Source organism: Oncorhynchus kisutch, linkage group LG8 (assembly GCF_002021735.2).
Source record: "Oncorhynchus kisutch isolate 150728-3 linkage group LG8, Okis_V2, whole genome shotgun sequence".
In the NCBI taxonomy this organism is placed as follows: Eukaryota; Metazoa; Chordata; class Actinopteri; order Salmoniformes; family Salmonidae; genus Oncorhynchus; species Oncorhynchus kisutch.
In genome coordinates, this window is record NC_034181.2 from 38,858,315 (window position 1) to 38,886,172 (window position 27,858).

At 42.9% G+C, this 27,858-nt stretch overlaps 1 protein-coding gene across 2 annotated transcripts in view; it reads right to left on the minus strand.

Moving 5' to 3' along the window:
• Positions 1 to 17,947, minus strand: part of trpm3 (transient receptor potential cation channel, subfamily M, member 3) — a 211,583-nt gene extending 193,636 nt beyond the window's left edge. For both annotated transcript variants that reach the window (XM_031830291.1, XM_031830293.1), the window contains exon 1: positions 17,652 to 17,947. In XM_031830291.1, the coding sequence (XP_031686151.1) occupies positions 17,652 to 17,744 (93 nt within the window). In that variant the 5' untranslated portion in view covers positions 17,745 to 17,947. The remainder of the gene's footprint in view (positions 1 to 17,651) is intronic.
• Between the last annotated feature and the right edge of the window lie 9,911 nt (positions 17,948 to 27,858).

The window sequence follows — 27,858 nt, forward strand, 5'->3', positions numbered from 1 at the left end:
AAGGCTACCACTACCATACTGTATGCTGTCCAGAGTGCTGAAAGTAAACATTTGGCCCAAGCTTCCATTCCCCCTTTCACAAGGAGATTCGTGTTTGATTTAACTAGTAATTACCAGTTGTAAAATTCCCACTTCCCATTTGGTTTACAAACACACCATAACACCACTAACTCATTGGAAGCACAAGACCTATACCTACCCTTTGACATATTGTGGAGTGTTGTACGGTGTATAGTTTTTGTTCAACTCAATAAAAACAGCCTAGGGCTTTTTAAAATATATTTTTATTGATCAATAGGTAAAGAGTAATTGAAGAAGCCAAATTAGGAACCACTTTGGCAACCATGTAGGCTATGCATAGTCATGCATTTCAGGGAAAATTGTCATGCATTTACATGCATTTTAGCAAAGATGCACATGTATGTACATGTATTTGAAGTACACTATATATACAAAAGTATGGAGCACCCCTTCAAATGAGTGGATTCGGCTATTTCAGCCACACCGTTGCTGACAGGTGTATAAAATCGAGCACACAGCCATGTAATCTCCATAGAAAAACATTGGCAGTAGATTAGCCATACTGAAGAGCTCAGTGACTTTCAATGTGGCAACGCCATAGGATGCCACCTTTCCAACAAGTCAGTTCATCAAAATTCTGCCCTCCTAGAGCTGCCCCGGTCAACTGTAAGTGTTGTTATAGTGAAGCAGAAAGATCTAAGAGCAACAATGGCTCAGTCGCGAAGTGGTAGGCCACACAAGCTCACAGAATGGGACTACCAAGTGCTGTCCTCAGTTGCAACACTCACTATCAAGTTCCAAAAGACCTCTGGAAGCAACGTCAGCAAAATAACTTTTTTTCGGGAGCTTCATTAAATTGGTGTCCATGGCCGAGCAGCCGCATGCATACAAGCCTTAGCTCACCATATGCAATGCCAACTGTTGGCTGGAGTGGTGTAAAGCTCACCGCCATTGGACTCTGGAGCAGTGGAAATGCATTCCCTGGAGTGATGAATCACGCTTTCCCATCTGGCAGTCCGACAGACAAATCTGGGTTTGGAGAACGCTATCTGCCTGAATGCATAGTGCCAACTGTAAAGTCTGGTGGAGGAGGAATAATGGACTGGGGCTGTTTTCACGGTTCGCGCTAGGCACGTTAGTTCCAGCAAAGGGGAATCTTAATGCAACAGCATACAATGACATGCTAGATGATTCTGCCCTTCCAACTTTGTGGCAACAGTTTGGGGAAGGCCCTTTCCTGTTCAGCATGACAATGCCCCCGTGCACAAATCAAGGTCCATACAGAAATGGTTTATCGAGGTTGGTGTGGAAGAACTTGACTGACCTGCACAGAGCCTTGACCTCCACAACCCCATCGAACACCTTAGGGATGAATTGGACTGTGAGCCATGCCTAATCGCCCAACATCAGTGCCCAACCTCACTAATGCTCCAATGTTCCAACATCTAGTGGAGGCCTTCCCAGAAGAGTGGAGACTGTTTTAGTAGCAGAGGGGGGACCAACTCCATATTAATGCCCATGATTTTAGAATGATATATTCAACAAGAAGGTGTCCCTTTAGTCATGTAGTGTACATTTTAGGTGATGGTAAATACACTGCTTAAAAAAATAAAGGGAACACTAAAATAACACATACTAGATCTGAATGAATGAAATACTTTTTTCTTTACATAGTTGAATGTGCTGACAACAAAATCACACAAGAATTATCAATGGAAATCAAATGTATCAACCCATGGAGGTCTGGATTTGGAGTCACACTCAAAATTAAAGTGGAAAACCACACTACAGGCTGATCCAACTTTGATGTAATGTCCTTAAAATAAGTCAAAATGAGGCTCAGTAGTGCGTGTGGCCTCCACGTGCCTGTCTGACCTCCCTACAATGCCTGGGCATGCTCCTGATGAGGTGGCAGATGGTCTCCTGAGGGATCTCCTCCCAGGACTAAAGCATCCGCCAACTCCTGGACAGTCTGTGGTGCAACGTGGCGCTGGTGGATGGAGCGAGACATGATGTCCCAGATGTGCTCAATTGGATTCAGGTCTGGGGAACAGGCGGGCCAGTCCATAGCATCAATGCCTTCCTCTTGCAGGAACTGCTGACACACTCCAGCCACATGAGGTCTAGCATTGTCTTGCATTAGGAGGAACCCAGGGCCAACCGCACCAGCATATGGTCTCACAAGGGGTCTGAGGATCTCATCTCGGTACCTAAAGGCAGTCAGGCTACCTCTGGCGAGCACATGGAGGGCTGTGCGGCCCCCCAAAGAAATGCCACCCCACACCATGACTGACCCACCGCCAAACCGGTCATGCTGGAGGATGTTGCAGGCAGTAGAATGTTCTCCACGGCGTCTCCAGACTGTCACGTCTGTCACATGTGCTCAGTGTGAACCTGATTTCATCTGTGAAGAGCACAGGGCACCAGTGACGAATTTGCCAATCTTGATGTTCTCTGTCAAATGCCAAACGTCCTGCACGGTGTTGGGCTGTAAGCACAACTCCCACCTGTGGACGTCGGGCCCTCATACCACCCTCATGGGGTCTGTTTCTGTTTGCGCAGACACAATGGTCTGCTGGAGGTCATTTTGCAGGGCTCTGGCAGAGCTCCTCCTGCTCCTCCTTGCACAAAAGCGGTCCTGCTGCTGGGTTGTTGCCCTCCTATGGCCTCCTCCACGTCTCCTGATGTACTGGCCTGTCTCCTGGTAGCGCCTCCATGCTCTGGACACTACGCTGACAGACACAGCTAACCTTCTTGCCACAGCTCGCATTGATGTGCCATCATGGATGAGCTGCACTACCTGAGACACTTGTGTGGGTTGTAGACTCCGTCTCATGCTACCACTAGAGTGAAAGCACCGCCAGCATTCAAAAGTGACCAAAACATCAGCCAGGAAGCATAGGAACTGAGAAGTGGTCTGTGGTTACCACCTGTAGAACCACTCCTTTATTGGGGGTGTCTTGCTAATTGCCTATAATTTCCACCTGTTGTATATTCCATTTGCACAACAGCATGTGAAATGTATTGTCTATCAGTGTTGCTTCCTAAGTGGACAGTTTGATTTCACAGAAGTGTGATTGACTTAGGTTTACATTGTGTTGCTTAAGTGTTCCCTTTATTTTTTTGAGCAGTGTATATTGAAATGTATGGGCACATTCTACAATGGTAATACTCCTTACAAAGCAGTTAATGGCTTCATCTCATTAGACCACATTATAGTCTTAATCTGGGACTAGATTCACAATACAGCTTGGCTTCACTCTTGGTGTTTTATAACCAAACCCGTTTGGTACAAGCCAAAAGTCTGAACAAGTGGAAATGTACCTACGTATCCTACTTACTTCTCTTAATTTACATCTTCATTACTCTAACAGCCTTGAGTGTAATATACCCCATAAACATAGATACATCATCAAACAGAAGTGTATTGAGAAATGTATGTATTGATTCACCTTTGGTCAATTGGACATCTATCAATTACCCCACAAGGAACGCACAAACTAACAGGCATGTAGAATACCAACAACATTTAAATACTCAAGAATAAACACACCTTAGAAGACACACACGCACACACACACACACCAAAGGAAGTTACATACCCATATTGACACAGATACACTACACATACACACGTGCAACCTCACACATGCATCTATCACTGTCTCTCTCATGCGCACACACACACACACACACACACACACACACACACACACACACACACACACACACACACACACACACACACACACACACACACACACACACAGAGGCATACATTCACAACTACTTACACCCAGATGGAAGTGTCTCACTCCACACTCTAAGCACACAGGAAGAAGGTAGCACTTATAATAATTGATCAGACTGATTTAATAATGTTAAGTGCACCTAACCAAAAACCTTTTACTGTCATCAAGCAGCCAGCTCAACTCATTCTGAAATACATGGAAGCCGGAATGAATGTGTGTGTAGAGTGCATAAGAGAGTCAGGACAGGAGGCGATTACTTCTGGGACCATGGGCCAGTGATCAACCAAGCCAAAGATGGATACACACGCACACATATAGTGGGGCAAAAAAGTATTTAGTCAGCCACCAATTGTGCAAGTTCTCCCACTTAAATAGATGAGAGAGGCCTGTAATTTTCATCATAGGTACACTTCAACCATGACAGACAAAATTAGAGAAAAAAATCCAGAAAATCACATTGTAGGATTTTTAATGAATTTATTTGCAAATTATGGTGGAAAATAAGTTTTTGGTCACCTACAAACAAGCAAGATTTCTGGCTCTCACAGACCTGTAACTTCTTCTTTAAGAGGCTCCTCTGTCCTCCACTCGTTACCTGTATTAATGGCACCTGTTTGAACTTGTTATCAGTATAAAAGACTCCTGTCCACAACCTCAAACAGTCACACTCCAAACTCCACTATGGCCAAGACCAAAGAGCTGTCAAAGGACACCAGAAACAAAATTGTAGACCTGCACCAGGCTGGGAAGACTGAATCTGCAAAAGGTAAGCAGCTTGGTTTGAAGAAATCAACTGTGGGAGCAATTATTAGGAAATGGAAGACATACAAGACCACTGATAATCTCCCTCGATCTGGGGCTCCACGCAAGATCTCACCACGTGGGGTCAAAATGATCACAAGAACGGTGAGCAAAAATCCCAGAACCACACGGGGGGACCTAGTGAATGACCTGCAGAGAGCTGGGACCAAAGTAACAAAGCCTACCATCAGTAACACACTACGCCGCCAGGGACTCAAATCCTGCAGTGCCAGCCGTGTCCCCCTGCTTAAGCCAGTACATGTCCAGGTCCGTCTGAATTTTGCTAGAGAGCATTTGGATGATCCAGAAGAAGATTGGGGTTAATGTCATATGGTCAGATGAACTTTTTGGTAAAAACTCAACTCGTTGTGTTTGGAGGACAAGGAATGCTGAGTTGCATCCAAAGAACACCATACCTACTGTGAAGCATGGGGTGGAAACATCATGCTTTGGGGCTGTTTTTCTGCAAAGGGACCAGGACGACTTATCCGTGTAAAGGAAAGAATGAATGGGGCCATGTATCGTGAGATTTTGAGTGAAAACCTCCTTCCATCAGCAAGGGCATTGAAGATGAAACGTGGCTGGGTCTTTCAGCATGACAATGATCCCAAACACACCGCCCGGGCAACGAAGGAGTGGCTTCGTAAGAAGCATTTCAAGGTCCTGAAGTGGCCTAGCCAGTCTCCAGATCTAAACCCCATAGAAAATCTTTGGAGGGAGTTGAAAGTCTGTGTTGCCCAGCAACAGCCCCAAAACATCACTGCTCTAGAGGAGATCTGCATGAAGGAACGGGCCAAAATACCAGCAACAGTGTGTGAAAATCTTGTGAAGGCTTACAGAAAATGTTTGACCTCTGTCATCGCCAACAAAGGGTATATAACAAAGTATCGAGATACACTTTTGTTATTGACCAAATACTTATTTTCCACCATAATTTGCAAATAAATTCATTAAAAATCCTACAATGTGGTGGGAGCACGTGATGCCGCGGAGCTGAGCAGACGTTGACAAACCGAGCTCTTCAAAGTTATTCTATTTTTACCTAAATAACTTTAAATTGTCAAGTACTTACCTTCCCAAAGAGCCATGGACCTCCGACCGAGAGGCAAGAAGGACGACCAAAACGTCGTTGATTCCCAAGATAACGATAACGCTACAGCTAGCAAGATTAGAATTAGCCCTCATAACTCAGATGACAGTTCCAGACTGTTGCTCTCAGCAGCCTCTTGCGAGCCTGCCAACATGCTGGCTACTCTCCTCTGGGAAATTCAGGATGGTAACAGAGGTCTTTCTCTGAAAATTTATAAGAAATCGGCTGAACTCCATTCTTCCATTGACGACCTGAAATCCTCCATGAATCATCTCCTTTTGAGAATGACTGAGGCAGAGTTGCGCATTAGCACAGTTGAAGATACCATCGCTAGACATGACCAGGTGTTGATACAACTGCAAAAGGACCATGCCTACCTCAAAAACAAGGTAGATCAGATGGAGAACCAGAGTAGACGTAGTAATATCCGTGTGGTGAGATTGAAAGAGGACAGCGAGGGCCGATAAACTTTTGTTATTGACCAAATACTTATTTTCCACCATAATTTGCAAATAAATTCATTAAAATCATACAATGTGATTTTCTGGAATTTCTTTCTCTAATTTTGTCTGTCATAGTTGAAGTGTACCTGTGATGAAAATTACAGGCCTCTCTCATCTTTTTAAGTGGGAGAACTTGCATAAATTGGTGGCTGACTAAATACTGTAATTAGATCCTTAGTGATGTGGACAGCAAGGAACTTGAAGCTCTTGACCCGCCCCACTACAGCCCCGTCGATGTGAATGGGGGCGTGCTAGGGCCTACGATAGTCCACGATCAGACCTTTGTATTGCTGGCGTTGAGGGAGATGCTGTTGTAATGGCACCTCACTGTCAGGTCTCTGACCTCCTACCTATAGGCTGTATCATTGTCGTCTGTGATCAGGACTACCACTGTCATGTCGTCGGCAAACTTAATGATGGTGTTGGAGTCGTGCACAGCCACGCAGTCGTTGGTGAACAGGGAGTACAGGAGGGGACTAAGCACACACCCCTGAGGGCCCCCTTGGTACTCCCTGTTCACTCATGAGTGCACAGCCTGGCACGACACCAACACCATCATTAAGTTTGCTGGTTACACAACAGTGACAGGCCTGATCACCGACAATGATGAGACAGCCTATAAGGAGGCCAGAGACCTGAACGTGTGGTGCAAGGACAACAACCAATGTGATCAAGACAAAGGATATGATTGTGGACTACAGGAAAAGGACCGAGCTTGCCCCCATTCTCATCGACGGGGCTGTACTTTGACAGGTTGAGTGCTTCAAGTTCATTGGCGTCCACATCACCAACAAACTAACATGGTCCAAGCACACCAAGACAGTCATGAAGAGGGCATGACAAAACCTATTCCCCCTCAGGAGACTGAAAATATTTGGCATGGGTCCTCAGATCCTCAAAAGGTTTTACAGCTGCACCATCGAGAGCATTCTGACTGGTTGCATCACTGCCTGCCTGGTACGGCAATTGCTCGGCCTCCGACCGCAAGGCACTACAGAGGGTAGTGCGTACGGCCCAGTACATCACTGGGGCCAAGCTTCCTGCCATCCAGGACCTCTACACCAGGTAGGGTCAGAGGAAGGCCCTAAAAATTGGCAAAGACTCCAGGCACCCTAGCCATAGACTGTTCTCTCTGCTACCGCACGGAAAGCGGTATCGGAGCGCCGAGTCTAGGTCCAAGAGGCTCCTAATTAGCTTTTACCCCCAAGCCATAAGACTCTTGAATAGCTAATCAAATGGCTACCGAGACTATTTGCATTGCCCCCAGCTAGGCTATTGTTATTTACTGCTGCTCTTTAATCATTTGTTATTCTTATCTCTTACTTTTTGGGGGGTATTTTCTTAAAACTGCATTGTTGGTTAAGGGCTTGTAAGTAAGCATTTCACTGTAAGGTCTACACCTGTTGTATTTGGTGTATGTGACAAATTCAATTTGATTTGATTTGATATTGTATTTCATGTCTAGACAATATTTACCCATCCACTTAGCTAGATGTGGGGTGTTATATCATTTCCTTCACGTGACCCATCAATAAGGGTCATCTAATAATGATAAGATATTGATTCAATATTTTGATCTGGACACTTTCTGTTGTTGATATTGCTACAATGCAAGTAACCACTTCACTGTTTTCTATATCCTGTGCATGTTACAAATAACTTTGATTTTCTTATAGCGTGTGTTTACCACATGTCCTCACATATGATTCCTTAAAGAGATGGATGGGGCAAAGGCTTAAGAGGGTGTGAACGATTCTGAATGGGTGTAGACAAAGAACAGCTCTCCAGCAGTTGTACCAGAACATTCAAGGGCCATTTTCTCAAAAGTGGGGTTATGGGATTATCAACTTTCAAAGCAGAATTACTTTCCCATTGTTCCTCAACTACAGTGTATGACATACCATATTCTAGCTCTGTGTCTCTACTTTTATCCAATGTAAAAAAAAACACCATTTCAAATTTTGCTACATAAGACCGAATCGAGGCTGTCGGTCACCTTTTTTAGAATTTCATAATTAATGAACATTATTTCAAAAACCCGGCAAAAATCTGGTGTTTCTATTTCAAACGGTTTTGTTATATTTCACTCTTCTGTGATGTATATAAAGTGTAATATTGTGATGCAAACTCAAAATGTAATACAGTTCAACATCTGACATGGTACAGGTGTCTTCTTTTTTTAAAGCCCATAACAGTGTGAGGTGTATACTGTGACTCTGATTTAGCCCATTGCAGTAAAAGGTTGAAGGTCGAAGGGAAAACTCTTTTAATGGGGGATTTAATTACTGGTTGAAAACGTCAGAGAACTTGATTAATTACCAGTTAGGATCGGAATTAATCATGGCACAGACTTATTGAATTACCATCGCACACTGGACCCATGAGCATCCAACACTTTTGGCTATCTCTAAATCTCATCTTTATTTTCACTGTTCACACCCACCCTGACAGACATCCGTTTAAAAAATATATATATTTAACCAGGCAAGTCAATTAAGAACAATTTCTTATTTACAATGACGTCCCACCCCAGCCAAACCCGGACGACGCTGGGCCAATTGTGCACCATGGGACACCCAATCATGGCCAGGTGTGATACAGCCTGGAATCGAACCAGGGTCTGCAGTGATACCTTTAGCAATGAGATGCACTGCCTTAGACCACTGCGCCACTTGGGAGGCCCATCATTATCATTATTCTGAATTGCCTTTAAATCAATGTGGGCAAGGAGGCTGGTTAGAAGATACCAAGGGAATTTCAGCAGGACAATAAGCTAAAACATAAGGCCAAATATGAACTGGTGTTGCTTACCAATACGACATTGAATGTTCCTGAGTGGCCTATATAAAGTTTTGACATAAATCGGCTTGATAATCTATGGCAAGACTTGAAAATGGCTCTCTAGCAATGATCACAATCAATTTGACAGAGCTTGAAGAATTTTAAAAATAATACTGTGCAAATATTGTACAATCCAGGCATGCGAAGCACTTCGAGACTTGCCCAGAAAGACTTACAGCTGTAATCGCTGTCAAATGTGATTCTAACATGTATTGACTCAGGGGTGTGAATATTTATGTAAATAAGATATTGTATTTCTGAATTTCATGTTCATTAAATTTGCAAACATTTATTAAAGCATGTTTTCACTTTGTCATTATTGGGTATTGTTATAGATGAGTGAGAGAAAAAATTCAAGCTATAACACAACAAAATGCTGGAATGAGTCAAGGGTATGAATACTTTCTGAAGGCACTGTAAATTGGGTTGAGATCTGGTGGCTGAGACACACAAACACACACACACACAAATACTCTCATTACTATAATTGAGTAGCTTTTCCTAGTACTGAAAGTGAGTAATTTTACTTTTACTTAAGTATGTTTAGAATGAAGTATTGTTATTAAGTACTGTTTCAAATCTATCCGTTACAGAGTACAATTTTGTAGGCTATCCATAATAGTAGATCATAATGTCATGTAAAGTTTGCGAGAGCACCTCAGAGCTAACTTTATTTAGTTTGAGATGCAACGTGATGTGTGTTAAAAACAATTTAGACAGAGGAGTCTGTGACCAGTTCTCCTTCAAGCACAGGAGAGGTGATGCTATGCAAGCTTTGCTTAACCAGGATGGCGGTGGTGGCAGCCTACAAAACAAATACAGAATTTATCAATCTAATGCAACATCTATAGCCCCTTCTCTATTTCAGGGGGGTTTGCACATTCATTTTATTTTCCATTATGTTCTGTTGTTGCCTCCAGAGCTAATTTGACACCAAATCCTTTAGGTAGGTCCAGTGTGCCCTGGCACTCCCCATTTGACCTTGTATGGTGAGTGAGTGAGTGAGTGAGTGTGTGTGAGCGTGCAGGTGTGCGTGATTGAGTGAGTGAGTGAGGAAGGGAGGGAATGAAGGAATGAAAGAAGGAAGTTTGTGTTTGAGGGAAAGTTTGAGGGAAAAGAGTAAATATATTTTCAAATATGAATAGCAATTTTTTTTTTATACTACATACAGTGTGGAGAACAAGTATTTGATACACTGCTGATTTTGCAGGTTTTCCTACTTACAAAGCATGAAGAGGTCTGTAATGTTTATCATAGATACACTTAAACTTTGAGAGACGGAATCTAAAACAAAAATCCAGAAAATCACATTGTATGATTTTTAAGTAATTCATTTGCATTTTATTGCATGACATAAGTATTTGATCACCTACCAACCAGTAAGAATTCCGGCTCTCACAGACCAGTTAGTTTTTCTTTAAGAAGCCCTCCTGCTCTCCACTCATTACCTATTAACTGCACCTGTTTGAACTCGTTACCTGTATAAAAGACAGCTGTCCACACACTCAATCAAACAGACTCCAACCTCTCCACAATGGACAAGACTAGAAAGCTGTGTAAGGACATCAGGGATAAAATTGTAGACTTGCACAAGGCTGGGATGGGCTACAGGACAATAGGCAAGAAGCTTGGTGAGAAGGCAACAACTGTTGGCGCAATTATTAGAAAGTGGAAGAAGTTCAAGATGACAGTCAATCACCCTCGGTCTGGGGCTCCATGCAAGATCTCACCTCGTGGGGCATCAATGATCATGAGGAAGGTGAGGGATCAGCCCAGAACTAGGGATCAGCCCAGAACATCATTCTTTGGGGATGCTTTTCTGCAAAGGGGACAGGACGACTGCACCTTATTGAGGGGAGGATGGATGGGGCCGTGTATCGCGAGATCTTGGCCAACAACCTCCTTCCCTCAGTAAGAACATTGAAGATGGGTCGTGGCTGGGTCTTCCAGCATGACAACGACCCGAAACACACAGCCAGGGCAACTAAGGAGTGGCTCCGTAAGAAGCATCTCAAGGTCCTGGAGTGGCCTAGCCAGTCTCCAGACCTGAACCCAATAGAAAATCTTTGGAGGGAGCTGAAAGTCCTTATTGCCCAGCGACAGCCCCGAAACCTGAAGGATCTGGAGAAGGTCTGTATGGAGGAGTGGGCCAAAATCCCTGCTGCAGTGTGTGCAAACTTGGTCAATAACTACAGGAAACGTATGATCTCTGTAATTGCAAACAAAGTTTTTGTAGGAAATATTAAGTTCTGCTTTTCTGATGTATCAAATACTTATGTCATGCAATAAAATGCAAATGAATTACTTAAAAATCATACAATGTGATTGTCTGGATTTTTGTTTTAGATTCCGTCTCTCACAGTTGAAGTGTAGACCTCTACATGCTTTGTAAGTAGGAACACCTGCAAAATCGGCAGTGTATCAAATACTTGTTCTACCCACTGTATATAGTAATGTAGCAACGTAAAAGTTGTCATAAATATATATAGTAAAGTACAGATACCCCAAAAATCTACTTAAGTGGTAGTTTAAAGTAATTTTACTTTACACCACTGTATGTAGCCTACTGGTCATAGTTAAGACCTCATCATAAGCTGGTAATGACCACCTGACTCCAGCTTATTGCCGACTGGAAAAAGTATCGCTCACTCTTTCACACACACTCACAGGTAGAATGACAGTGTTGACATGATGATAATCTTTTCTATAAGTTATTGTGATCATAATCTCTCTCTCCCCCTTCTCTCTCGAACACATACACACCTTTTTTTTTGTATCTTTTTTGACCCCTTTTTCTTCCCAATTTCGTGGTATTCAAATGGTAGTTACAGTCTTGTCTCATTGCTGCAAGTCCCGTACGGACTCAGGAGAGGCGAGGGACGGGAGCCGTGCGTACCCCGAAACACGACCCAACCAAGCCGCCCACACTGCTTCTAGACACAATGCACATTTAACCTGGAAGCCAGCCACACCGATGTGTCAGAGGAAACACTGTACACCTGGCAACCATGTCAGCGTGCATGCGCCTGGCCCGCCACATCCCCTAACCCAGACGATGCTGGGCCAATTGTTCACCGCCCCACGGGTCACCCGGTCAGGGCCAGCTGTGACAGTCTGGACTCGAACCAGGATCTCCAGTGGCACAGCCTTAGACCACTGCTCTCTCTCTCTCTCTCCTTCTCTCTCCTAACAAACCATCGCCTAATTAAGAAAACTTAGCAGTCAAATCTTTTAAATTGAGAGGCTTTTGTTGTTTCCAAGTGGTGGTATTGTTGTGTGGTGGTGTAGTTGTCTCATGTGCTATATGGAATGCTCAAGCAATGCACTGAGCAAGCACCCCTACAGGTGTCGCACATCTTCCCCATTATCCCCAGTGCATTTGTACCTGTGTTCACTCTTTGTCTGTTGCCAGTTAGTCTTGTCAGGTCTTACCAGCATGCTTTCCCGTCTTCCTTTTTCTCAAGTCTTCCTTTTCTCAAGACTCCCAGCAAGGAGCCCCCATTGGAAGACACGAGGACTTTGATACATTGCTGGAGAAATTCCGCAGATTCCCTCCTAGGCAGCGGGCTACACCAGTAATCCCCCAGACTCTCAGCAACCCCGCTATCAGCAGCTTTTCTTCACAGCCTACCCCAGTGTCCCGAGAACCCCGCTTACCTCCCCCGGTCGCTACGCTGGAGATTCTGGAACCTGCCGCCAGTTCGTACTATCATGGGAATGCCTGTGAAAATAAAAACCTCAAATGGCCCTACTCCTGAAAAAAAAAATATCAGGCCGGATAGGCTGAAGTTGATTATGCCCGAGTACCATTAGCCAGAGCCCAGAGAAATATGATTATGCCTGTCTCTGAAAAGCATGGCCCACATGAAGCCCCCAGAGTCCGAGTCCATGCTGAGTCCCCCAAGTCACCCCCAAGTCCCTGCTAAAAAAAGAACATTACTCAAATGTGTATAATGGTAATGGTTCTAGTGTCTTATATGCAATGGGCGCATGGCCCACAAACACTATGCACATGTTTATATAGATTGGAGTCTATTAATTTAGTAGCATTTAGATAACTGATCAGTAGTTCAATCAGATTTCAACCAAAAAACAGATATCAACCAAAATAAGATGTATTTTTCACGAAACCAAAAAGACGTCAGGAAGAAGACGACTAAATCTGGTTGTGACCTGGTTATAAGACACCCTGACCAGATTTCAACCAGTAAAATATGTCTTTATCACGTCGTATTCCCACTGGGGTGGGTTATAATCAAAGTAAAATGTCTCCAATCAATATTGTGCTAATATACTTCAACAAATGCCTGTGGAGAGGAGTCTAATGTGTTGTCCTTTTTTCCGTCAATAATGCTCGATGGAGTAGACTACATGGGGAGCCAGTTTGTGTTGTCGGGGCTGTCTATCCCTGTCTAGATGGACAATATGCTGGATAAAGACATGGATGACTCCAAAGAGGAATTTAATACAACTTTAGAATCCATTGGTTAGAATGGAAAATGTGTATTCTCCCTTTCCCAACACCAACAAACACACACACGTTGACACAGGTTGAGTAGCAGTGCAGAGCCCCCTGATGGAGAGCAATTGTAGGGGGTTAGGTGCCTTGCTCAAGGGTACAAAGGCAGGAGATGGTACATGGGATCAATGACCAACAGCCCTGCAGCTGCCAGTTCAGTTGCATTCCCATGTCTGTGTTGCACGGCCCGGGGCTTAAACCAGCAACCTTCCAGCTGCTGGTCTGCCTCTCCAGCCTCTGTTTCTCAATCCTGGTCGTGGGAAACTAAAGGGGTGCAAAATCTTATTTTTGTCTGAACACTACACAGCTGATTCGAATGATCAACGTATCAAGCTTTGTTTTGAATCAGATGTGTAGTGCTAAGGCAAAACCAAAAATGTGCCCCCCATTGGGTCCCTAGGACCAGGATCAGGAAACACTGCTAAGCTAGGCTACTACAGGGCTAGGCTACTACAGGGCTAGGCTACTACAGCACTAGGCTACTACAGGAGCAATGAATGAGTGCGGTGCCATGGCTACAATGGTTCATGCCCAGGATGTAACAAAAATGGATATGGAACTGAACTGGTAGCTGGATGTACCGTCTCCGTGTACCGTCTCCTGACATTGTGTCCTTGACTAAGGCACAATTGCTCTCCACCAGGTGTTGCTGCACTGCAGGATGTTGGGCAAAGCAGAAGACACATTTCTGTTCTAACCGATTGACAATAAAGTATCTACTCTCTCCATGCTCTTGTCACAAGATGACTCTGTTGCCTCTTATTGCACAACTGTACAAGTATTCCATGTATTCTACTACACTGCCATTACTGTATGTATGGATATTACTTAAATATTTGACACTGTGAAAGACTAATGTCTCTCTTACTATGCCTAATTTGAATATTGTTGTGAATGACTTGTTTATGGTGAAATATCCTGATATTGTGAGATACTAATACGTCACATTATAACATGTTTACTTTGCCATCAAATGAGAGCGCTGAAATGAAAGGGCTAAAACCATACCTTTGAACTTTAGATGGGTTAAATGGAATTCTAACTGAAATATGAACACTGACAGGCCTGTAACATCTCTCATGTAACCTTATATGAAATTAACTCCTGCAGAATTAAGTATTTCTCGCAGTTCAATGACACACCAAATGTTATTTTTGGTCTCGTAAAAAGGAGTGGAGTAATACGGTAAGATGTATTTATTTCAGTATGTCGAGCAAATGCGAATATGGGTGTGCTTTCAGTGATTGTACCTTTTGCCTAACAGCCACACGAACGCAAACACACACACACACACACACACTAGACCATGCTTTACATGGTAGCCAGGTAATTAGGTCAAATCTACGGGAGACTGGGAAAGGGCTTGAGGTGCATAAATGTGCACACATGATAACGATAGGCTTATTAGGCTGAACTTACACTGCCATTCTGACATCTCCTGAGATGGACCAGACACACTATCTAGACCCATCAGTGATTAGAAAGCCACTCACATCAATGCACACACGTTTCCCATCTCTCTGTTAATGACTTATACACTCATGCACACAGACCCCATCAGTGATTACAATAGGATTCATCTGACTGAGCTATACACATGCAAATACAAACACGTCCACACACACACACACACACATTCAACTGGCCTGGTTTAACATCATAGAGATACAGTACTTGCTGTGAGACTTTGATGCTGAGAGATCAAAAGAAGACTGGGGAGAACACAGACAAGAGCTCTATAATAATGTGTATCAAAACGCATGGTTATAAACAGCCTTTAACATGTTCACACTAGCCAATGAATAAAGACAGTTTATAACCAGGTCTATAAATATCTTGTGAAAGCCAAAAATTTGCCTCATATGTTAATCTCATTTATCACTCCCTCTCATACAATGTGCAAATACAGAGAACACAGGCACACAACCAAACCAGTGGAGGCTCCTCAGAGGAGGAGGAAGAGGAGAACCATTCACTATAAAAATAGTGAAACATTAAAAACACATTGTTTTGCAATGAAGGTTTACAGTAGCCTCAACAGCACTCTGTAGGGTAGCCGGAGGACAGCTAGCTTCCTTCCTCCTCGGTGTATATTGACTTCAATACAAAACCTAGAAGGCTCATGATTCTCAACCCCTTCCATAGACTTGCACAGTAATTACGACAACTTTCGTAGGATGTCCTCCAACCTATCAGAGCTCTTGCAGCATGAACTAACATGTTGTCCATCCAATCAAAGGATCAGAGAATCATAAACATAAAAATATATGGATGAGCGATGGCCAAACGGCATAGGCAAGATGCAGTAGATGGTATAGAGTACAGTATATACATATGAGATGAGTAATGTAGGGTATGTAAACATAAAGTGGCATTGTTTATAGTGACTAGTGATGCATTTATTACATCCAATGTTTTATGATTAAAGTGGCTAGAGATGAGTCAGTATGTTGGCAGCAGCCACTCAATGTTAGTTATGGCTGTTTAACAGTCTGATGGCCTTGAGATAGAAGCTGTTTTTCAGTCTCTCGGTCCCAGCTTTGATGCAAGTCAAGGTAAGCTTTCGGTTAAATTAAATTATTGCCACCGGGTAACTATTAAACTGCTATACACATGGATTGGACTGTGGGTTAGTTCCAATGATGTTTATAAACTCTGGTTTGCTGATGCTATGTTTTGGCTATTGAGAGGCTTTGAAGCCACCGGTAAGCCATATTGGTACTCCCCAGTAGGAGCATTCAGCCATATTGGTACTCCCCAGTAGGAGCATTCAGCCATATTGGTACTCCCCAGTAGGAGCATTCAGCCATATTGGTACTCCCCAGTAGGAGCATTCAGCCATATTGGTACTCCCCAGTAGGAGCATTCAGCCATATTGGTACTCCCCAGTAGGAGCATTCAGCCATATTGGTACTCCCCAGTAGGAGCATTCAGCCATATTGGTACTCCCCAGTAGGAGCAGTCCTCCATAGGAATGAATTGAATTCTACAGTATTTCAATTCAATGTTTAACTGACAAAAGTACATGTATTTATGTACTTTTTTGTTTTAGTGTGGACAGTAACATTAGTATTTTCAAACAATATACTTAATTTTAGCTAACACAATATAATTGAAAAGTATGCAGAATAAATGTGTCAAAAATGAATGTACACACCAATAAATGCATTTATATAGCTTCCAAAATCAGTTTTTACAATGGAGGATGAGTACCAAGATGGCTGGGAGGTGGCTTCAATACAACGCCCCATGTCAGTCATCCAGGCGTTATATACAGTACATCATTGGTTAGTTATAGTTATAGGTTTTTTCGCCTGGTCCCAGACAGTTGTGTTGTGCACTGAAGTCCACAAGCGAAGTGAAGATATCAGAGGAGGAGAGCAGTAGATGTGATGATGCTGTGAAAGTGAACTGTGTGTGCAGGTGATTTCATTATATTGAGCTCTATTATGCTGTAATAGAAATAACGCCATGATCATAATTTCTTAAAATAATAATCGTCCTCCCTAATCATAAACGGCACCCACCACCAGAGAACATTTGTTACAGCGGGGTCACTTTCACCCAGCTAAGCAAAACCTCGAGGAAGGCACATCAAGAATGAATCACATATCTAATCAAATCAAACAAATCAAATCAAAGTTTATTGGTCGTGTACACAGTTTGGAAGATATAGCGGGTGCAGAAAAATGCTTGTGTTACTAGCTCCTAACACTGTAGCAAAAAATGCCAAACAGAAAACAGGGCAGTGTAGATTGGATATAACACTATTTGAACCTAATTGCTCAGATATCTTCACCAAACAGTCATTGTACACAGTATAATGGCTATTCTTCCTTGTAACCTCCTCCTGTGACACTTTGGTCCCCGCCTGGTCTGTTTGAGTTGTCTTGCCAATAACCAAATAGGAGTAGGTAAGACAGAATAAACAGATCTGGGAGAAGCATATTCCTGTGTAAATGTACTTTTAGGTTTTTCTTAACCACCCTCTTATGTCAATCTCAAACTCCCCCACCTGCCCCCCCCCCTCACCCCCTACATTAATCGTCCCTCTCCTCCTACACAACCTTCTCTCCTACTCCACTTCTCCTCCTCCACTCCCCAGTCCCCTCTGGTACCCATACCTTGAGCAGGCGTACGGATGGTAGGAAGGCTGCGGCGCACAGTTTCCTGATGGTCCAGTTGATTGGCCGCGGAGGATCCAGCTGCTGGTTCATGGTTCCCGCTCCTCCCGCCTGGCTTTTCCCAGCTTTTCCAGGAAAAGAGCCCCTCCGAGGGGGCAAAGCAACGGGGTCTCCAGCCAAAAAGAACAACTCAGATCCCGGCAGAGCATGACCCACAACACCAGACCACCACCTTCATCCTTGTTCCACGGCAGGTCAGCCCTTCCTTCACCTGGGTGCCCTTCCTCCCCTCTCTCTCTCTCTCCCCCACCCCTCCCCTCCCTTCCCACCCCACAGATCCACGGGGTCCGACGGCCGAGTTCCGAGCACCTGAAGCATCCAGCCCTCTCTCCACATGCAGTATCCCAGTATCCCAGTATCCCAGTATCCCAGTATCCCAGTCGACCCGGTGCATACGTTCCAAACTAGCAGAGCAGAACAGAGTAAAGAACAAACAGAAGGTGACGGAGAAAGAGAGTCGAGAGAAGCAAGAAGGAGAGGAGGAGCGCAGCACAGCACGGCAGCTCAGAGCATAGCACGTAAACCGAGCAGAGTGACAGGGAGCTGCACAGCACCGTCTCCAAGACGAAAAGAGAGAGAGAGAGAGAGAGAGAGAGAGAGAGAGAGAGAGAGAGTGATAGGGGGAGAAAAAGAGAGAGAGAAAGAAAGAGAATGGACAAGGCTGAGAGAAAATAGGCTGAGAGAAAATAAATAAATGAGGTAAAGAGAGCGTAAAAGGGAGAGCAGAGCTTGAGCACAAGCAGAAAGAGAAGGAGAGAGAGAAAAGGAGATTAGAGAAGAGAAAGGAGAGCGAGGATAGCAAGCAAGAGAGAGGGGGGATTGATGGAGAGAGGTATGGCGTGTAAGAAAGATACAGCGAGAGGAGTGAGTGTCACAGATACACCTCCCTTCATTTGGAATGGAGTTGAATAGAATATAGGAAAAAAATAGAACATTCAAATCAGTATAATTTCAATACTGAATACATCAGTAATCATCTATCTTGATAAAATCATCAGAATGACTAAAGCAAGCACTTTTTTAAAAGTCAAATTGAATCCTCCTAAAAATAGGTTGTAGCAAATACTAAGGAAAAATGTCCATATTGTAGACCGCTCTCTCTCGATCTATCGCTTTCTATCTCTGAGAAGACTTAGAGAACTCTCTTACCTTGCTCTGGTATTGATTCCTCTCTAACCTTCTCCACCACGGCTCAAAGGGATTCTTTAATCAACATCCTCTTCACGTTGGAGAAGACTTTAATAGCCCCTCCCTAGTGAATGCTATTGATTTACACCAACATAACCACAACAATACCTTGCCCACAGGGACAAGCTGGGAAAACTCTCATAAGCCAATCATACAAGCCTTCATAAAAAAATGTGATGCTAATGTGATGATCTCCTCAGTGGCAAACTTCACAAGTTCAGACTGGTACAGACCGATTCAATAAGCAGTCATTCAATAAAAAAATTTTTTTATTGACAGTGGGTGTGGAAAAAAATATGTTTTTACTCATCATTTAGATATTTTTCTGATTATAATTTACAACATTTGGTAGGCTATATGTTAGGCTACACAAAGTTTCTCTTCTGTCATTAATTAATGCTTTAGAATAATAAATAAAGCCTTGTTCCCCAGAATAAAGACGTAAATCTATAGAATGAATGTATCATCAACAATTTGAAGTTACAATACTCTTTTAATGTCTGCTTCTCTCCTGGAGCGAGGACATTTAGAGACCCAGGGATTTTCCATACAAAATCATTTTGACCGGTTTTAAGGAAATGAAAATGTGTGACAACAATCCAACATGTTTCTGATAGATTGTATTTCAGTTAAGTCTTGGATGCATCAGACTATTTTCTGTGGTTGAAAATGAAATACTGTCAACTTTTATGTCGGTGAAAGAAATTGCACGTTTAGAGTACATAAGACAGTCCCTAAGCATACATTTGCATTCGCTAAAGATGCTGAAACAAATCATAATTGTTCATGGTTCTACTGACTCCAGGAGAATCATTTTTCAAACCATGCAAGAAATTTCATTTTATTTGGAATGGCAAACCAGATAAAGTTCAATGGGCATACTTATATAACGAACATGAGTTTGGAGGGTTAAAACTTGCCAAGATAAACCATACACCTGGCAGGTGTGGCATATCAAGAAACTGATTAAACAGCATGATCGTGACGAGAGATATCAGAGATATTGTGACGAGATCCTGAAGCCCATTATCGTGCCAATCATCCGCTGCCATCACCTCATGTTTCAGCATGATAATGCATGGCCCCATATCGCAAGGATCTGTACACAATTCCTGGATGGTAAAAATGTCCCGGTTCTTCCATGACCTGCAATACTCACCAGACATGAGCATATTTGGGATGCTCTTGATTGACGTGCTCCAGTTCCTGCCAATATCCAGCAACTTTGCACAGCCATTGAAGAGAAGTGGGACAACATTCCAAAGGCCACAATCAATAGACTGATCAACTCTAAGCGAAAGAGCTGTGTCAACTTGATTGATGTCTATATTTGATAGACTTAAATTATATCTGCTAATTTCATAGCTGATCTAACCCCTTAAAAAAATAATTTGGCCTGTCATTTTACTGCAAGAAACACTTAATTCTGCAGGAGTAAATATTATAATAGGCTACATATGAGGCCTTCAGTCAGTGTCCAGACTTCAGTTACTATTCCAACTATTTCTGTTCCCATCTGAACTTCAAACGGTGAGCAAACCAGGGGGTGCTATTATTGTGATCGGCTAATCTTTTACCGGTATGGCGTACCGCCACTATCTATTTTACTGGTTCTCTGTACCGGCTCAGATTCACTCCTGGGTTCCACCAGTACAAACACACACCACACACACACAAGAACACTCCCCAGTTACACCAGTACAATAACACACCACACACTCAGTACTGTGTGCCCACAAGTTCACGGCAGCCACAAACACGTAAAAAAAAAAAAAAACTGAACAAAGACAATGACTGAACTGAATTCAACATTCATTCTAACAAGAGAAAATGTTAAAGGTCAACTCTGCCACTTTTAACATTTGGGTTGTTATTATGAAGTATTTAGTGATGTCCTACACAGTTTAGTATAATTTTATGATTTCATGTCTATTGACTGTTAATTGATGAGCACAATCGGGAAATGTATGACATTTTCAAGGAGGATCCCTGATATGACTAATAAAAATTCATTATGGGCAGTCATTTTCAGCGATCTACTCCCTTAAGTAGTTTTCTGATCATATTGGAACTCACTGCTATATGTTGCTCTGGTTGTCTTGGTCTAATAACACCTGTAAATATTTGTAATAGACTCAAAAACCTATAAAATTATATTTAGCAGTTGGCATGCTAGCTAACCATCACATACAGTAATTTATGGTTAGCATCTAAATTGTATATTTGTTGTGTATTGCAGTTGATTGTTGACAATGGCATGAACATATATTCATGCAAGCATCATAATATGATTATAAGTTATGAGTGTATTTTACATTACTTTTGGGTTGTGACATAAGCTTCGTCTGGGCTTGCTAGCCATCTAAGCTAACTGCAGACTGGGTGGAGCATTGGATCCTGGGAGGTGAAATGCACCTTGGGGATTGTAGTATACTGTAGTCAGGGGCAAGGCAGAAGCTTAAACAATGACAAAACCGAGGAATCGTGCGGTATGACTAACAAAAATGATAAAACATCAAAATGTGTATCAAATCTTACAATAGTGCATGTATACTAACAGCATAATAATGGGTTATAAAATGGTGGAATTGTCCTTTGAGGCCAACACTCTGACATACTCTAACCCCAGTCATCTCTATCCTGGCTGACGTGACCAAAGTGACAATACAGCGAGGAAGAGCTGTGACTCACTGGTCTGGAAAAGAGGCTGTTTTTAATGCCGTATTTGCTCAGAAACTGAGTGGACACATTGATTGGTTCACGCAAAGGTTTTTTTTCCTATCGGATTGAGACCTCTCGTTGTTTGGATTTGAAAATGCAACAGTTGTAATGGAAGGGAGCTGCGTTCAGGGGCTGTGTGTGGCTGTGCCTGTGGGTGTTTGAGTGACAAAGACACAGAGGAGAACCAACCAGTAAAGGTCCAGCCCACTCATTATCAACACATCGTGCAGACAACATCAAAACAGCCTTTCCAGACTCTGAAGGACTTCGAGTTACTCTGCTGTCAGCCAGAGTAAGTCACCTTAGCCAATCTCTCAGATGTCAAATCAAATCTAGTTTGGATATTGAATGACAGACCTCTATGATCCAACATCACAGTGTTATATACACAGTGTCGATGTCCGTGTGTGTCCATAGCTGCGTTCAGTGCTGTAGTGAACAACCAGTTGAAAAGCAGGTAGGGGTTGGGTTGGGGAATGCTGTCAGCATGGCCACTGGCCTTTAAATATGTCACTCATTACTTCAAGCCACACCTCACCACACCAACCAAATGGGAGCAAACGAACCTCAAGGTCTGTTCAAGAATGTACAAGAACGTTTTGGGGAAACGTGTCGTTCAGTACAAACCTTTCTTCAACGCAGCAAATGTTCAAGCGAACTGAATGCACCTCGTGTGTTTTCGGGTGTGTGTGTCTGTGTGCTGCACGGCAATGGAACCACCAACAGAGAAGCGTCCGACTCTCTCTCTCTCATCCTCCCTTTCCTCTTCTCCCTCCCCTTGATCACTCCTTCATTCCTGATTGTGATCCTGTTGCTTCTCCAGCTCTTGGCTCGGCAGTCCTGTTGGCGTTCACCTCACACACAGCAGACTGGAGTCACTGTCCTGCACTGCCCCTGTACAAGCACTAGATGGCAACCCTCTAATGCAGATCACTAGTTCCAGCTCCAGCCCCACTACTTCATTATAATTATGTTTTGAGAAGTTTTTCAGTGATCACTTCACAATCCTCATCCCTGAGCTCCAGAGAACAAATTGACTTCCGGAGGAAGATGTTGCTGTCAGAAGGTTTCCCATGGGATAAGTGGGTTGTGTCAGCAACACATTCTCCCACAGGCTTGTCTAAATCCAATTTGAGCACACACGTTTGCCACCAGAGGGCCTCAGTCCAACATACCATTTGTCCACTACTATGGAGCGCAATATGTTGTATTCTGTTTTCTGCTTCATGTAAGTAAGAAGGGCGAAGCCCAATCGACAATCCAATTATCACTGCACTCAGAAGACATTAAAAAGACAGAGCGAACAAGACCGGACAGGCCGGATTTTACCATCTGACCATCTGATTATTTTCCCTAAAGGAATCTTGAGTATGGCTTAGGGAGGAAATCAGTGAGGCAATTTACAGTGAATGACTGAAGTGTTTTAGTATTGAGCAGTGCAAGTGCAAACATCACAATGAATGCCAGTCACCTGTATCACTTTTTTACTGTCCCTCTAAGGTGAAAAGGGTAGGGATGGAAATTGGTCTTTGTACAAGATCAGACATTTGATAGCAAATCTGTACAAAATATCTGAATGCAATGGCTAATCCAAAAATTTGTTGTATATTGTGTGATGTCTGCGACAGATTTTTCAATTAGCACGTAATAGCTTGCTATTGTCCATTAAAAAAAAGCTGATCAATTAAATTGGCACTGGCCAATTGTCCAGGAACAGATTTCAAAAATCCCATTGGAAAATGTAAGCCTATTGTCTGGTTCATCTCACACAAACAGTGGAAAATCTGACAGACAGCGCAAGAGCTGCTTTCACGACAACTGGGAACTGACAAATACGACTTCAGTTATCTTCATGTCGAAAAATTTGAGCTCTAAAAGAAAGCCTGCGTTCATAAATTGGAATTCTGAGTTCGTTGACCGTTCAAACCAAGTTTTCACCGTCGGAGCTGGTTTTTTCCCAGTTGTCATGAACGCACTTGAAGTCTAAGATTTTCGAGATCCCAGTTGTTTTGAACGCGACATCAAACGGCAACGTAAGGCAGGCTTCATCAGCGCGTCACACACCACTTTGCAATGAGCTGGAGGCAGTATGCATTTTGAAAACATACTTAATTGTTTGAAACTTGAATGTTTTAATACATATTATGAGGCATGGCTTACCTTCAAAGTAGCCTATTAGATCTCCTCTCTTTCTAAATTTCTAATGGATATTTTCGTCTCTGTCACATGATACCGCTCCCATATGCAGTGCCTTTTTGACAATGGTGCTTTCCCGTTTAATTGTTTTATGGAACGAACATTTGCGCGTAGCCTTCTGCCATGTGCATATTGCTGCACTTATAATGTAAATAAGTAATAGTTTATCAACATTTTAAGCGTTCTGATCTGTTGCGTCAGACTCATTGCCTTTTAACCTTTTTTTTATGTAGCCTAGTTCTAGTGGTTGTATGAATTTGGGATCTATCGTTTAACAACTGTCCCAGAGTCTGTTTGGAATAGGCTATTTATTTGTCGACAAGCTGATAATAGAAAAGGTATCCTAAAAGTTTATAGTATAGTAGATTGACATAGGATAGTGATTTTGCTGTTCATTACTCGTCTTGTTGTCTGAGGAAAAGTTCATGTGGACAGTTATTCTAACGTGTTCAAAGTGGACATCTGAATTAGGTAAGAAGGACCACACATCGTTGCAACTCCGACTTGCATGTGTTGTTAATATGAATTACCATGTTCTAGATGCGATGTATGTCATTCTGAGCATCATGCGTGGACGCCCTAATCAGGTTTACGCACAAAATGCATATGGATACGGCACATTTCTCAAATGTCCGGTAAATGATTTTTTTTTCGGCCAGATGTTTGGCGCCACATTCTCCTAACGTGATCACTGGTCTGGAGCCCACCATCAAATCGAAATGGCCTGATTTAGACAAACCATTTTAGTTCTCTGCTGCAACCCGCTTTCAACACGTTCTGCCTTCTCCGGGAGTGAAACAGAGGCTAGCCTAATGTTCACCTTTCAGTGCTATTTCTAACCCCATTCCCCAAACATTCTTCATAGTCATACTAAATTCTAGGTCTACTTTTGTCTAGGAGAATATAACCCGTTCAGTATCCAGCACATCATCTGACAAACCCATTAAAGATGTGTGTGAGGGGTAAATGGTAACACAGCAGATTTATGCAGCATGGTATCCCTGTGTGTGTGTGTGTGTGTGTGTGTGTGTGTGTGTGTGTGTGTGTGTGCAGTGGCGGATTTAGTTATAGGTGGCATCTTGCCAGTGCAGCATGGGGCGCCCGCACAAAATAACTAGCGTAATGGTGACATTTGCGTGATCGGTTTTCTATCGCTCATTAGTACGTCACGTCAATGATATCATGTTACCGTGTGAGAATGTGAGTCAATTAACCTTGTCGGAGTGGGCACCCTGATTCTAGTTTGTGAGCTAGGCAGGCCTGGGAAGGTCTCCCACTCAGAAGTACGAGATGGAGAGGGGGCGGGGGTAGGTTGACCTCAGTTCTCCCCACTGGAAGCCAGAGCTAGGGGGAGCGGAAGAATTTATCAAATAGCACCCCTCTAACTTTGTACAGTACTAATGCAATTAGTAAAATCAGACACACTACGAAATGCTACCAAATAAACCACAATTCATTCATAATACTGGGAATATATAGTTTCACAGACATATTGTTGCATTTTTTTTCTGGTTTGTGCGAAATAGTTAAGAATAATATAAAACCCATCTGCACACCACCAAGGTGAATTGGTTTCGTCTTAACTCTTGGTTGACAGAGTTGTGGAATGGGTAATGTATTGATGCTCGAGTGCCAAATCAACACACATTTGTTTCTATTTCTCTTTGTTACTTCTTTTTAATATTTATGAGTCTTATTTCTGTATATATTTTTATATTTATGTAGTTTTAAATGTTATGATTATTTATGTGTGTTCCAAATGTCTGAATAAAAATTACAGTTAGTGCAGAATGGTGCTTTTGGGTTCGCCCAGGGAGCCATACAAGCTAGAACCGCCACTGTGTGTGTTTGTGTGTTATAGTCTTGTACTGTATCTCTGCTCTGGAACATCCCTGCACAGTTAGACCCAACCTGACAAGCCCTATTTGCAAAGTGACAGGCATGAATATGAAAACATTTTCCACCTGTCACTCACTAGGAAGAGATTGTGCTAATACATCCCTCAAATACCTAATTACACGAATTAAAAATCTGCATCTTCTCTGTGAACCAAACAGAGTTAGGGGACAGACTGTCTCTGCACTCTGAGCTGCTCTATTCCTGGAGGTGCTGTGTGAACATAGCTTAATACGCTAGCATCACCCCTCTCTTTCAGCCCTCCAAGCCCCCCTTCCTCCACATCCCAGAACCCGCATCTCTCACCCTGAGGCAGGAAGACCTATGCTGGGCTGGGCTTTCTCCATCTGGAGATGGTGTGATTAGCCCCCAGGGCAGAGCTCCTATCACACATCCTACTATCACAAAGCCATAAAAATCAGCAAGAGCCTGTGGTTGAGTGGCAACAGGACTGGCTCCAAGCGCATATATTACAACCCCAAAGACCGGGGTTCAATTCCTGCATCCACACCATCTTCCCACTTATGTTTCCAGTGCTGCCTTAGCATAGAAAAGAGAGAGTGGGAATCCCACTGCCATTCATATAATCATCACAAGCATGCAGACCAACCTGTCACACCTTGGTCATTGAATTTTTGTGTTTTCGTTATATATTTGGTCAGGCCAGGGTGTGACAGGGGTTTATGTTATTGTATTTTCGTATTGGGGTTTGTAGTATTTGGGATCGCGGCTGATTAGGGGTGTTGTATAGGCTTGGCTGCCTGAGGCGGTTCTCAATCAGGAGTCAGGTGCTTCTCGTTGCCTCTGATTGGGAACCGTATTTAGGTAGCCTGAGTTCGCTTTGTTTTCGTGGGTGATTGTTCCTGTCTCTGTGTTGTGTTCACCAGATAGGCTGTAATTAGGTTTCACGTTCCGTTTGTTGTTTTTTGTATTTATTTAAGTTATTTCATGTATCGTCACTTTTTCTTAATTAAAGAACATGAGTAACCACCACGCTGCATTTCGGTCCGACTCTCTCTCAACAAAGGAAGAACGCAGTTACACAACCATCAATCTAAACTGTCCTTAATCTCCCACAATCTCTCTTTGACTTTCTCTCACGCATGCATTCAATGACATGAACACAAATAAACTCAAAGACAAACATACTTACTCAAAAACATACAGATAATGGTCATTGCCAGTGGTGTGTTAAATTTGCCAGAAGATATTGACCCTAAAGTTATACTTGTTTACACTGAGCTGCACTGGGGTTGGAACATTAAGACACTGTGGAGCCGGCGCGAGATATGGGTCAGAAAAAATACCTCAATGCAGGAATGGGATATGCAAAGTACTCCAAATTTGACCATTATCCACACTGCTCTATTGAGAAGATTGAAATAATGCTTGTTTTCCTGGAAAACTGCCCATTTTGTCCTCGTGCTAGCTAGCAACCATTATGCAATGGCAGTATCAGCCAATTAGCTCCTTTGTTGTTCAACACCATGTGCCATTCCAAAATGGCTTGCTGTAGCTACTGTTGCTAGCATAAGGACAAAAAGGGCAGTTTTCTGGGAAAAGGAGCAGTATTTCAATCTTCTCGATGGAGCAGTGAGGATAGAGGTCACATTTGGAGTATAGTGGCATATTCCAACCCTGCATTGAGGTACGTTTTCCGACCTTCCGGCCCCAGTGCAGCTCAGTGTAAACAAGCGTAACAGTAGGGTCGGTATCTTCTGGCAAGTGTTAAATGAGAACCTGGTCACCATGGCAACAGGCCATTACCATTTTCCCTCCTCTAAATATCGGTAAGAATAAAAACGTTGCACTTAAGCCTGAGACAGCATCCACATCAAACAAGTGAGGGAAAATATATTTGAAGGTCATCATGACATGTTCACCACTCCCCATCTAATTTAATCCCCTACTCTACCTCCAGAGATCACCACTTTCCCTCCTCTCTGTTCCTGAAATGAATGATTGTTAGACTTGTCATTCCTTGCCAGTAGCCATCTCCCACAGTAAATGTCTATCAAGGAACTCATCAAAGCATGGCTATAGTGATTGTTGGCAGGCCTCATTCCTCAAACAGCAGGGTTGGCACAACAAGGCTCAGTGATCTTTGATAACACGACTCCTGTTGATGTTTGGACTGAATCAACCT